The following is a 12,731-nucleotide window of genomic DNA, read 5'->3' as shown; positions in this document are numbered from 1 at the left end:
GTAAGACAACCTGCCTCCAACTTCCAGCTCTGCTGCTGAATCACTGCACATCCTCTGCAAATCGCTGCTCTGTGCATCCTGTAACTCAATGGCAAGAAAACAAAACTAATGACCCTGCTCCTAATTCTACAGAAGTTAATTGCAAAACTCCTATTACCCTAATGATTATAACTACAGTTATCATTTTCCTCATTTGAAAAGTATTCTAAGAAAAACTAGTATCAGAGCTATATTATTTTGTTGTCATCACCCTGAAGTGTTGACAACCACCTTACCACAGAACACATTTCAAAGTCAGGTCCTACCTTCCTTATGAGACATTAAAAACAGCTGACTTATTCCTTCATTTGGTGACTGTTCAAAAGAAAAGTCACAAAATTTATTGCTCTTTTCCCAGAGAGAAGAAATAAAGTCCATAATCATAGAATCATAAAATCCCAGACTGGTTAGGGTTAAAAAGGACCTTATGACCATCCAGTTCCAACCCCCTGCCATGGGCAGGGACACTTCACACTAGACCATGTTGCCCAAGGCTCCAACTGACCTGGCCTTGAACACTGTCAGGCATGGAGCATTCACCGCTTCTCTGGGCACCCTGTGCCAGCACCTCAGCACCCTCACAAGGAAGAACTTCTCCCTTATATCTAACCTGTTTCAGTTTGAACCCATAATCTGACTTCTATCACTATTTCTAAGGAAAAAGACTCTGGTACTTGGAACAGCTTCCAAGCTGTGGCCAAGCACAAGATGGCATCATTATTAATGTGCTTAATTCAAACACCAGATCTCATCCACTCTAGTGCTATTCATTTGATGGCTTCCAAACTGTAGTGGACTATAAACCAACTGCAAAATACAAACGCGCATGCCCCCAAAGCTGGCAGGTGCAAGTCATTGCTTTCAGGTAGGGAGAGCCAGAGCCAGCTCTCTAAATACTGTCAACACCAAGTTATTTGTAATCATAAAAGTAATTTTTTAATCTAAAACACTTATATTTATTTTTCCTAAAGGCTAAGAATTGCCTTTATTTTACCCTAACGTGTCCTCCTCAGCTGCCAAGCAATAACAGGCTACAAAGTAAGCCACAGACTCCTTTTAAAATGTTGTATTCTTTGATACTTAGAGGTTAAAAAACACTCGCTCTGCCATACTTCTGAATGCCTTACACTGAAGGCATACTATGCAAGCTTCAATTACTCTGTTTTGTTTAACCTTCTGGTTAAAAAAATCTTACTGGCTTATGTTCTAATCAAAATCCTCAAAGTGTCACATTTAAGATAAGCATTATCTGTATTTCAGAAGTAAAACACAAGAAACCATCCAGCACCCAAAAGTTCACTGTGACTTGACTTTTCCCCCCTATATTCCAACACAGCTGACTCCTGGCAATCTAAGCTGTTTGCTTTGGTAGCTAAATGGAAATGCGGCTCCTCTGAGATTTCAATCCAAACACAAATATTTTCAGGAACATTTAAGTAATTTACATAACAGAACCTCACTTATACAAATATTTCCCTCTTACAGCTTATTTATGCCTTATGAACAGCTGACAGGCACAAACTTCTGCCTTTTGCCCTTTGAGTTTAGATTATCCACCACAATAAAACAGTACTCACCTATCTGACTCTTTGAAGGTCTTCACTAGTGTAGAATAAATATTTTGTTCTTTTCTTAAAGCAAGCATCAGCTTTTCATATTCAGCTTCTTTATTTTCCTAGATTAAAACAAGAACATACCAAGCTTACAGTGTCAGCTTAAAGTTTGCACATCTACAACTGTGTGCACACCTGTGTCCTGAAGAAAACGTGAAATAAGTACAGTTCAAATCTGCTGAACAGGACTGTCCACCTCCAAAGCCTAATCTGAACCTGGAAACTGCTCATGATACTTAAAACCAACTATTATTAAAGGAGGAAAAATACTGTTTCACTATTTCCTTATTATGAGTCAAAGATCTAAACAGTGGTTCCACATTTTTATCAGTCACAGAATCCCAGCCTGATCTGGGTTGGAAGGGATTTTGAAGCTCATCCAGCTCCAATCCCTGCCACAGGCAGGGACACCTTCCACTAGAGCAGCTTGCTCCAAGCCCCTGTGTCCAACCTGGCCTTGAACACTGCCAGGGATGGGGCAGCCACAGCTTCTCTGGGCACCCTGGGCCAGCGCCTCAGCACCCTCACAGGGAAGAGCTTCTGCCTAAGAGCTCATCTCAGTCTCCCCTCTGGCAGGTTAAAGCCATTCCCCTTGGCCTGTCCCTACAGGCCCTTGTCCAAAGCCCCTCTCCAGGTTTCCTGTAGCCCCTTTAGGCACTGGAGCTGCTTTAAGGTCTCTCTTTAAGAAGCCTTCTCCAGACTGGACCAGCCCAGCTCTGGCTGCAGTCTAAAAAGAAATCCCCCAACCCAAGCATCCTCACTTCCAGTTTGCAACTCAAAACCCCAAAAACAACCTGGCAGGAGGAGAAGGGGGAGAAGGGAAAGCAGACAAACCCAAGCTCCAAGCACATATATTAGGACACTGTCCTAACAGTCCTCTCTGTGTTCTGGATAAAACTGGCTTTCTTTGATGGAAGGGTTCCTGCAAATTCTGTTCCATTTCTGAACAAAAAGGACTGTATTGAGCCAACAAATAAAGGATGAACGTGTCAGATCCACTTGTTGAGTCAGCTTTCTGCACGCTCAGCTGGGTCACTGCAAGCTGCTGCTTTACTTGTGCAAAGAAAAGACAATTGTTTACCTGCAGTCTTGCTCACAGATGGTATATTATTGTTATGTGAATAAATCCAGACACTCGTGCTACATTCTCAGTAAGGAACCACTGATTTCCCCAAGATCTCTTCACTCCAAAACAATGACACATTCCCTTTTCCAGTGGGAGACAAAAAATGCAGCTATTTAATGGAGTATTTGCTTGCACTTATTACATAAAATACCTAAGAAAGCTATCTCAGAAAAATACTGGGATAGCTATAGCAAATTTAGCTGTATTAATGTGAGATACCTATAGTCTGCCTGTGTTTGAAGAACAGTTTTGCTTCTCTCACTTTTCTCTTTTGACTGAAAGCTGAAAGGAAGAACAAAAAAGTGCCACAGCTCAGGTGGAATCTCAGCTAAGGAAACTCTCGAGAGATACTAAATCATTAGTGAACAGATCATTAACAAGGAAGAAATCTACACCCAGGAGTGTGAAGCAGCTGTTATTACTCCAATTGCAATTCCTAAGGAAGGGACTGCAACAAAAACCCAGCTCCAATAAAACCTCGTTAAATCACACTAATGATGCAAAGACTCTGATAATTTGGGGAAAATCAGTATTCTGCAAAGCAAACAGCACAAAAGCAAGGACAACTGTTGTTTACTTTTCATTATTTACACTCAGATTTCACAGTATGCTGGCAAATATGGTAAATAATATTCTGCAAGTGTAATCAGGTTTGGATCAAATTATTGCTCCTGTCAGATCCTACTGCAGAACAAGTACCATCCACTGCCTAATGCTACAGACTCTGACCTCGCCTTTGTGCATGTGTATTCTGTTAAACCACCATCATTCCTAATGGCAACTGGAAGTCTAACAAATGTTCCTAGTCAAATTGATCTATTAAATACTGTTCTACATGTGAAGTGCAAAGGCTGCGTGGAGACTTCAGAGCAGCCTTCCAATATCTGAAGGGTGCTACAAGGATGCTGAAGAGGGACTCTTCATCAGGGACTCTAGCCATAAGACAAGGGATGATGGGTTCAAACTGAAACAGGGGAAGTCCAGGTTAGATACAAGGATGAAGTTCTTTACTGTGAGGGTGCTGAGGCGCTGAAACAGGGTGCCCAAAGAAGTGGTAAATGCTTCATCCCTGGCTCCAGCCAGGTTGGACAGAGCCTTGGGCAACATGGTCTAGTGTGAGGTGTCCCTGCCCATGGCAGGGGATTGGAACTGGATGATCTTAAGGCCCTTTCCAACACAAACCATTCTATGATTCATATCAAGTTCATTATCTAGACACTGAAAAGAAGAACACACAGCAAGGCCTTCTGCTGATTCAGTGCTGAGGAATATAGAGGCAAACTGATGGAGGCGAGTGATCCAGATCCATTTTGATGTATTAATCAAAAAACCTCACAGAAACCCCACATTAAAAAGTACACCTTACAGCCTGAATGAAGGAGTCTTATCAAGATGCTGGAATCTGAGCCTTTCAAGAACAGCCACTGAACATGAAACACACAGACTGCAGTTTAACTAGGAAAAAGTTTGATCACAACACCACCGCTCAATGACGTAGAAAGCCACAGGAAGAAATAAATCTTTTGACTTAATTTAGGCGGTTAACAGCCTGTTAAAAGTTCCAGTGAACTCTTCCATATGTCTGATACAAGCTCTGCAATTATTACTGAAGGCACGACAGAACCATATCCTAATTAAAAGCTCTTTCTGAAGCACTGGCAAAGTAATGTCACAGTGAAGAGTTTACGGTACACAAATTAGATAACGGTTGTCACCAGTTGTTCAGGGTCTGTGGCTGTTGTATTATCAAAGCAGTGTCATGCACAGAATCATGCTCCGGCTTCCTGTGTTGCTTTGAGAATTCACAGGTTAATTTAGTTCTACATTTGCACCAAAATCTCAGGAAGTTCATGAAATCCTCCCTCTTTTTCCCCTGCATAACAGGAGACATGAGCTGTTTAATTCCAAATGTCACAGACTACACACAAATCAGTAAACTCGACATCCAACTAGGTAGATGTTAGGAAAATCATGAAGAAGTGTTCTTGATTTTTCAGACTCTCTCATGAATAATAAGGATGAGGAGATACAGTCTGAACATGGGGTTTTTTTTCCCCTGTACATTATTACTGTCATTTCTAAATAAAGCGTAGGAGTGAATTACTCCAATCAACTCCCCAATGGTACACAAAACATAAGGCAGCTCTGTAACTTAAATAGACCGTAATGCTGTGGGAGTTAATGAAACATTAAACCTCTTGACACATGGTGTGAGGGAAAATGTGTTAAAGGAGATAGCTGCAAGACATCCAGGACCATATTGCAGTGAAAGATTTATATTCCCATGAAAGGAGGCAATCTAACACATTAAAGTCTATATTTAAGTCTGAAATACTAATGCTAAGCAGCAGAGGTGTAAACCAACTCATTTTCATTAAAGGTTTCTCAAATTGTCAGCAATGAAAGTAAAAGGTTTACACCTCCATAATAAATCAATGATTGGCAAGGTCACAAGAAGATCCAGTTGCCTCACTGAATATTCTCCTGCTTACAACAACCATCAGGATCATTCCAAAATCCCTGAAGGTTAGAGGATGACGACTGAGAGAAGGCCACCACCTCATTGATGCATCCATCCATCTATCCGTACTAGAACTTGGTCATTTCTTCTAGTACTGCAGTAAACTCTCTGTATGGGCTACCATAAATGAGACAATTGCTAATAAAGATTTAAATTGTTACAGGACACTGAGTCATATATCTAAAGAGATATAGAGAAATCAATTTAGAATTAAACCTCCTATCAGTGTGGCCCCATACTGCAGTACCACTGTGTGCAAGATTACACCTGCAACACAACAGCACCCAGAAGCACAGCTCAAGGACTGAGCAAGAGCCACTTTGCTCAATTTCCCTGCTTTTCTCAGTAATAAAATGAACCACAAAGGTCTAAAAATCTGTGTTAGAAATAGATTTATCTAACAAATACTCCAACAAAAAGAGCTTTGTAAGGAATATTGGTTGTGAGAGAAGCGTACTAAGCACTAAACCAACTAGTTTCCAAAATTATATGGAGTTTATTTGCAATTTTGCATTTCTTAGCTATAAAAGAGATTTCATTCTAAGACTTCATAGATGTCAGAATCAGCAGTTGCATGACTACCCTCATTATCAGTGTCCTCGCATGCTCTCTCTTCAGCTTGTGACAGGGGCTCAAGAATCCACTTCCAAATTAGAAACTGCCATTTATCTTCCCTGGCCTGGCCAAGGCACCCAGCAGAGCTTTGGATGTTGGTCGCTTTAAAAATCTACCATTAAATTCAAATAAAGTAAAAAGATCTGATGAAAAGCGAGAAAGTTCTGCATCTCTCAATTCAGTTTCTTCAACTTTCAAGATCAGTGAGGCCAGAGCAGCTTAGTTTCTGTTCTCTCTGGTGGGGAACATCCTGCTGGGCGTTTGTTGAGAGTTGGTGAAGCACTGGAAAGTCATCAGAGGCCAAAGCAGCCAATGAGAGCAGAGCTCTGGGTAATCTGTGTCCAAAACCTCCTGTTTAATATGCCAAAGCAGGTTCTTAGGGAGGTATCTTACACAGAGCTTGGGCTGCAAGGACAATGGGTTGTGATTAGGTATTGTTCACAGCCACTAAGTGAACCAGCAACAGAGAATAGATGGTGATTAGAAGGTGGGTGCTGGGTCATTATCATGCAGGGCTTCACTTGCCCCTGTTCTTTCCCCTGGTTACACACCTGTATTGGAAGTGGGGCGTACAGAGGAAAGTTAGTGCTTGATTTTCACTGATTCTGCATGATTTTCCATCCTCCTCTGGGACAGAAGTTACATGCATGCACTGCAGTTTGTTTTACAGAGTTAGAATTCCTACTCAGCCTTTCACAGACTTGATTTTCTCTGCATGTATATTCATATATACTTTGCTATACTCTGCTCTGGTACCCTGGCAACAGCACTGCAGCTCCTTTACTCTGAGCTTGTCATATAACCCATGACTCAATGTGTGCTCGCACCTACCTTGTTTAATAATATTGCCCATAACATATTAAGTGGGTCAACTCTAGTGTGTTCAGAATGTGACACAAAACAGCACTTATGTTTCCTTTACTATTGGCTCACCTCATGTTAAACTTCATCAAGGAGATCTCATTCATGACTGATATATCACTAAAGAAATGAAATAACAGTACATATATAGTATGCACTAGTCTAATCTTTTTTACTTTGCCTGATGTTTTTGGAGATCTTAACATATCAGACTGCAAACATCACCAAAAAAACCCCAAGAAATGTACCTCCAAAAGCAGTTTTCAATAATCTGTACAAATAACGGGCTGATGGAGTCAGCAAGTGATTAAAAAGCTTCTTAACAGTACCTGTCTTATTTTAGTAAGTTTGGTGATGCCATATAAACTCCTCAAAGTACAATACTACGTATTTTTATGATGGTAGACTAATACCATCACAATCATACAAATCATATGAAGCAATTGGTAATAAAGCCACTCCTATCTTCATAGTAAAACAGAACATTTGGATATGGTACTGATATGAATGAAAACCAGCCCCTTACAGCAGTGAATTACAATGTAAGTGAGTTCACACTTTCGAGTCCAAAGTCCAAATTCTCTTCACTTTAGAGTCAAGGTACTTAATCTGCAAATTATCAGTTATGAAAAAACTGACCTCCAACTCTCTGACTATCTTGATGATTGACTGTTGAGACTGTGCAGCACATTTTTCCTTCACTAAGCCCTCATTTTTCAGTTCAAGTTCTTCGTTGGCTCTCAGAAGGTTCTTGTACTTAGTCAGGAGCTCCTGCAATTCCACATCCTTTTCTTTAACTGTTCCATCAAGTTTCTAACAAAAGAAAACAATGAGACAGTTTTACTCTAGTTTTATATTGCAAAATAGGCAAACAAGCAAAATTCAGGGGACTATCCAAGAATGATCAGGCACGCGTTTTTTACCGTACAAAGGAAGAGCTCAATTAAACATAATAGAAGCAAGAAAAGATCCAACTTTCCCCAGCAATCCAATCTTCCAAATATAAAAGCCAAGGCATATACCTTGGTCTCCAAATCAAGTTAAGAGCAACCTCAACTGTTACTCTTTGCATTGCTGGTTGAATACCATCAGAACTTTCCAGGGTTACATCTCCAGCTACAAGAAACCCTGAGCCATTAACATTCAGGCAGCTTCTTCCTATATGGCATTTTGAATAGGCTCCAAAAAAAGAAGATTAAATATTTCAGTATCTCTACCTATTCCTCAACTCCCAGTTTCTGCACAATAAACTGACAATCAAAGGCATTTCAGAGCTTTTAAAGTATCTTACCACAACAGTGAAAACTCTACTAAGTATTAGTAAAGCTTTCTTCCTCCTCTGTCCACACGCTTCATAAAACCCTAACAAGAAATCTTTTTGAATGCCACACGCTATAATTATATCTCTATTCTGCAAATAGAGTGTTATAGAAAGTGAAGGAATTTCATCCAGATCAATAGTAATTCCAAATACAAATGTGATTTTGTATTAATTTCTCATACAGAAATCAAATTATAACTTTCTACTTTTCATTTCAAGCCTACCTACCTGAAGCAGTAGATCCTTTTGACTGACGTTGTCTGTTAGCTGCTTGATAACTAGTTCTTGGCTCTGCAGCTTCTGATTACTTTCACTCAAAAGAATATTGTAATGATGTTCGAGTGCTTGTTCTTTCTCAGTCATTTCACCATGTAATTTCTCCAGTTGATTTCTAAGATCCTACAAAACAAGCAAAACTGAATATTCAGCAAATCAACTCTTTTAAAAGTTTAAGCCTAACAAGCCATATTGTTAGCTGAACTTTCCACTGCTTTAAACTCCTCCTATCACTTAAGCGTTTGGAAAGGGTATTTAATCCAGGCTCTTTCTCTTGGCATCAGCACACCATGAAAGAGAACTTTTAGATGAGGTGTCAGTACTGTCTTCCAGGTTGTTATTGTTTAAATGCTTTTGGTACAGAATGACTGGACTCCAAGGCTATCGGGAATATCATGCACGTACATGTTGTCGCTGTCAGAATGAACACCCGCTTCTGAGTCAATTTACTGCCTTACTAGAAATAGGAGAAAATTGGTTACGGGTGATTCAGTTTGTCATTTGCTCTTTTTCTCATCACACCATGAAAATTCTTGCACTAACATTGTATTACCAGTTCCTTGTGCATCAAACAAAAGGTCACAAATGTTAAAACATTTTCTTTTGGCAAGAGCACAAACTTCAAATGACCACTGAAGTCAGTCTTGTGATTAGATGCTGTGAAGAGAACTGCAGCTTGATTCTGGCTCTGTTAATTACTTCCTGCAGCTCCAAGATTAACCACATCATCTCCACAGCTTTGCTCCCCATCAGCCCCATTTTGCCTCCAAAAGACAGAAACAACCTCTTTCAATAGCCTTATGCAGTAGCAAGCCCAAAGGACTAAGATCTGTACAGATCAATGAGGACTACTGCAATGTAGAAAGAAGTACCTCCTAGTTCACAGGTCACACACTTGAAGCACACCATTATTATAGTTTTCTCCTTTGCATTCCTGCAGATCCTGTTCCACTTCACTTGAAAACCCACCATCAGTAGCTATCTATGGGGTTTCAAAGCCTGACCACCTGACAAAGCCTTGGATTCCAAGCAATAACATCAAACAATTCCTATTCCTTACACTTCGCTATGAACTAGCTTCTCTCGTTTCATCTCCTCTCCCACCACCACCATTTGTGCCACTTCAAACTGTTTTGCTGAAAGCTTCAACCCTGTCAGCTGAAGGAGGCATACCTTGCATATACACTAGCTGCACTTGCATATATACTAAGAGCCTCACTGCATAAGCTCTTACTCCACAAGAAGATCCAGAGCATTTACTGCATGTGTGCAAAAAGAGAAGTAGGAACTTGTAACACAGGGGCTGCTGTCTATAAAGTTAAATAATTAAAACTTAGAGGAAACTTTATCCTGTCTAAACTTCTCTTCAGACCCAAAGAACCAGGTAACGCAGCCTACACCTTCAAATAAATGTTTTCCTTTTATTCCCCAAAAGGGCCCATTTGTGAAGCACCATAAGCCCTTTAAATAGTTTGCACATATGGTAGTCACCTATAAACTTTACATTTACCTCCAGTGGGATTTCAAATTCAATAGTTGCTTCCCATTCTAAGTACAAAGAAATAGTACTAGTGACACTTTGATTGCAACCTCTTTACAAACTGTTTTATGTCTTTTTCTTGGCTTAATTACCTTGCTTCATGCAGGTTCACATCCAATCCTTAACATCAATTTTACTACTCAGTGTTTTACTTCTGTTTATTTTGCACATTAAATGCAAATCGTCATTTACAATGCCTTTGGTTTACTTGCTTCATTTTAGCTTCATTACCAGGATTCAGCTAAAAAATCCCTAATAACTCCCCAAAAAAAACCCTCAAATGTTATTCAAACAATGATTAAGCTGAGACCTTCAGTTCTGAAAAGTAATTAAGTTAATTTTTTCAGGATCAAAAGAAGCACTTTCTTAACTAAGAAAACTGAAGACTTGCAGAATCAGGTCCCGGTTTTGTCTATATACATAAACTCTCAGATATGTTTCTATTTCTTCCTAACTACTACCTATAAACTGGAACGTGACAGAGCTGTCTTGGAAACAGTGCAAGGTCTGTCATTTGGCTTCAAGGTATGGAGCTCTTCAAGGGGGTCATATTAAGCCTATTCACATAGAACATGTTAATTGGAAGCAAAGCATCAGCTGCAGTGTTATAATTGTCACTGCATTGCAAAGTTCACTCCTTGGCTTTCCATTTATACATTGTTTTTATGCTATCAGATCACTGAGAGGCTTTAAGTGAACACATTACATGTTAGGTAACTTCAAAGGAACACTTTTGAGCTCTGCTATAACTTCAAGTGCCCAATACTCTGTGACTTATGAAAACAATATATAGCTTTAAGAAGGAATGATGATAGACACGCATAGACAGAGAAGATGCTGTTGCAGTAACAGTACTACACCCCTATCATCTACTCTCAGTCATCTTGGTGTACAATGTTTGTCAGGTACAGAAACCATGCCTCTGCCTTGAAAGCAGCAGAAATAAGTTATGGCTAGGTTTACGGAAAGAGGTAGACTGACAAGGCATACACTTGTGGAGTAAATAAAGCAGCCTGCAAGAGATTTTCAATTTGCAGCTACTTTGCCTCTGCTATTGCTGCCCCCAGAGTTCCCTAAATCCTTCCCAAAACAAGCAAGGGTTGAGAATGAAAATTATCTTCTTTGCATGAGCTGGAATTCTGTAGCACGTAAAACTATCCATCACCATAGCAGGTTGCTCGAACCCATTGACCACTCAAATTGTCTGGGAGAACATCTATTGGTTTCTATACATTGAGTTGCAAGGATAATATAGTAGCTACAGCTCTTAAAGCATAAGCTTTGCAATTCCCTCTGCCAACCTTTTTCCCCAAGAGACTTTTCTATGATTAATGATAGTTGAAGTAAGAAAATGAATGTGAAACACACTAATATAGAAGACCAGAGCAGATGCCTCCCCCTCCTTGTCAGATGGAAAACAGTTTGGTGAATAATTGAGTTGTGAAGCTCCAAAACCTCCCTCTCAGGCTTAACTACAGATAGGAAGACTAAATAATAAATTCTGCCTAATGAGTTATTCTGCATTTCCCCAACCAACTGATCAAATATGAATACCTAGTAAATACACTCTAATTGTCTACACTTAGGCCTGGAGAGAGAATGGGTACTTGAAGTGTTTATTCATGTAAATGTGAACAAACTCTTTGATCAAGAAGCACTGAATCTGTTACAGACACTAACATGGTGGACATAAGCAACATTAAGGATGAGATTTTGTCTGTTCCTCATCAATCAGATGTAAGAATATATACGCCCAAAGTTTCTGTTTTCAAAGAGGATAAAGTGATGCTGAACCAATGCCTGACAACAGCTTCTGCCAAGTACAGAACTGGAAGAGGTTTTGCTTCTAAAGTTGACCTAGTAAAAAGCCAGTGCATGCACCCACACTGAGACAGGGATGCTGTCCAAGGACATCTACACTTATTCCTCCAGGACAGTCATGATACTGGGCCCAGTTTGTGATTTGCATGATAAGCTCATATATAGCAGTCTTAACTTAGTTCAACCTTCTTCCATTCCAGGACAGTAATGCCCAGATCATCTCCAACCAAACTGGGTTTACAACAGGGCAGAAGAACTTTTTCTGGATCTCAAGTTCTGGAGGTTTTTTAATAGATATATGCAAAAATGTGGGTTATCTCAATTACAGTATTGAAAAGTCACTGAAAATTTCCCTGTGAGTGAGTGAAGAGCCAACAGAGCAGCTCATTACAGATGTCAAGGGCGTTTTCTGCAGTTTACACACATTCAGGCTGCTTTTATTCTAACAAAATAGAAACACTGATGAACAGGTATTCTGGAGTATAAATAGAACTGAATTTTTAAGGCTGTCTCATAAAAAGTTTGCAGCCGATCACTGAAGTGCTTTTCTATTTGTCAAAGAGCAAAATATCACAGCATATTTTCTTCCTCCCACATAGTTACTACTTAATGGGCAACATTTCACAGGCAATGGTGCTGTATCCAAATGTACCAGCAACTCTTGAAATTGAAGCAGCTGTTCTACAAGGAATAGGAAATAGGTTAGGGATATAATTTTTATAAGACTGCTCATCTTTTGGCAGGAATGCTTTTCCCCAAGGAACCAGTCATTTACATGAAAACCTTGGACGTAATGGAGGCAAATAGGTTTCTGCAACACAAGTAACTTTGAATCCCCTGACAACTCCCTACTCAGCCCTATTTTTCCTGCCTTTGCTATACAGAGTTATAGCCTAACTCCCCTGAAAGACAGAAAAAGTTCTGAATAGCATAGACAGTTACATACGAAATACTTTAAATCAATAAAACATGTTCTTTGTGGCTGTTTTACTGACAGG

The 12,731-nt window shown here is 39.8% G+C and overlaps 1 protein-coding gene across 1 annotated transcript in view; it reads right to left on the bottom strand.

Moving 5' to 3' along the window:
- Window positions 1–12,731, bottom strand: part of CDK5RAP2 (CDK5 regulatory subunit associated protein 2) — an 80,318-nt gene that overhangs the window by 47,331 nt on the left and 20,256 nt on the right. The window contains exons 13-15 of the mRNA XM_080630577.1: window positions 8,325–8,495; window positions 7,415–7,588; window positions 1,617–1,714 (exon numbers count right to left, since the gene is read on the bottom strand). Of these exons, the coding sequence (XP_080486703.1) occupies window positions 1,617–1,714; window positions 7,415–7,588; window positions 8,325–8,495 (443 nt within the window). The remainder of the gene's footprint in view (window positions 1–1,616; window positions 1,715–7,414; window positions 7,589–8,324; window positions 8,496–12,731) is intronic.

This window comes from Psittacula echo (genome assembly GCF_963264785.1).
Source record: "Psittacula echo genome assembly, chromosome: 16".
Taxonomy (NCBI): Eukaryota; Metazoa; Chordata; class Aves; order Psittaciformes; family Psittacidae; genus Psittacula; species Psittacula echo.
The sequence above is the reverse complement of the archived record's forward strand: the minus strand, read 5'-3'. Positions and strand labels throughout refer to the sequence as shown.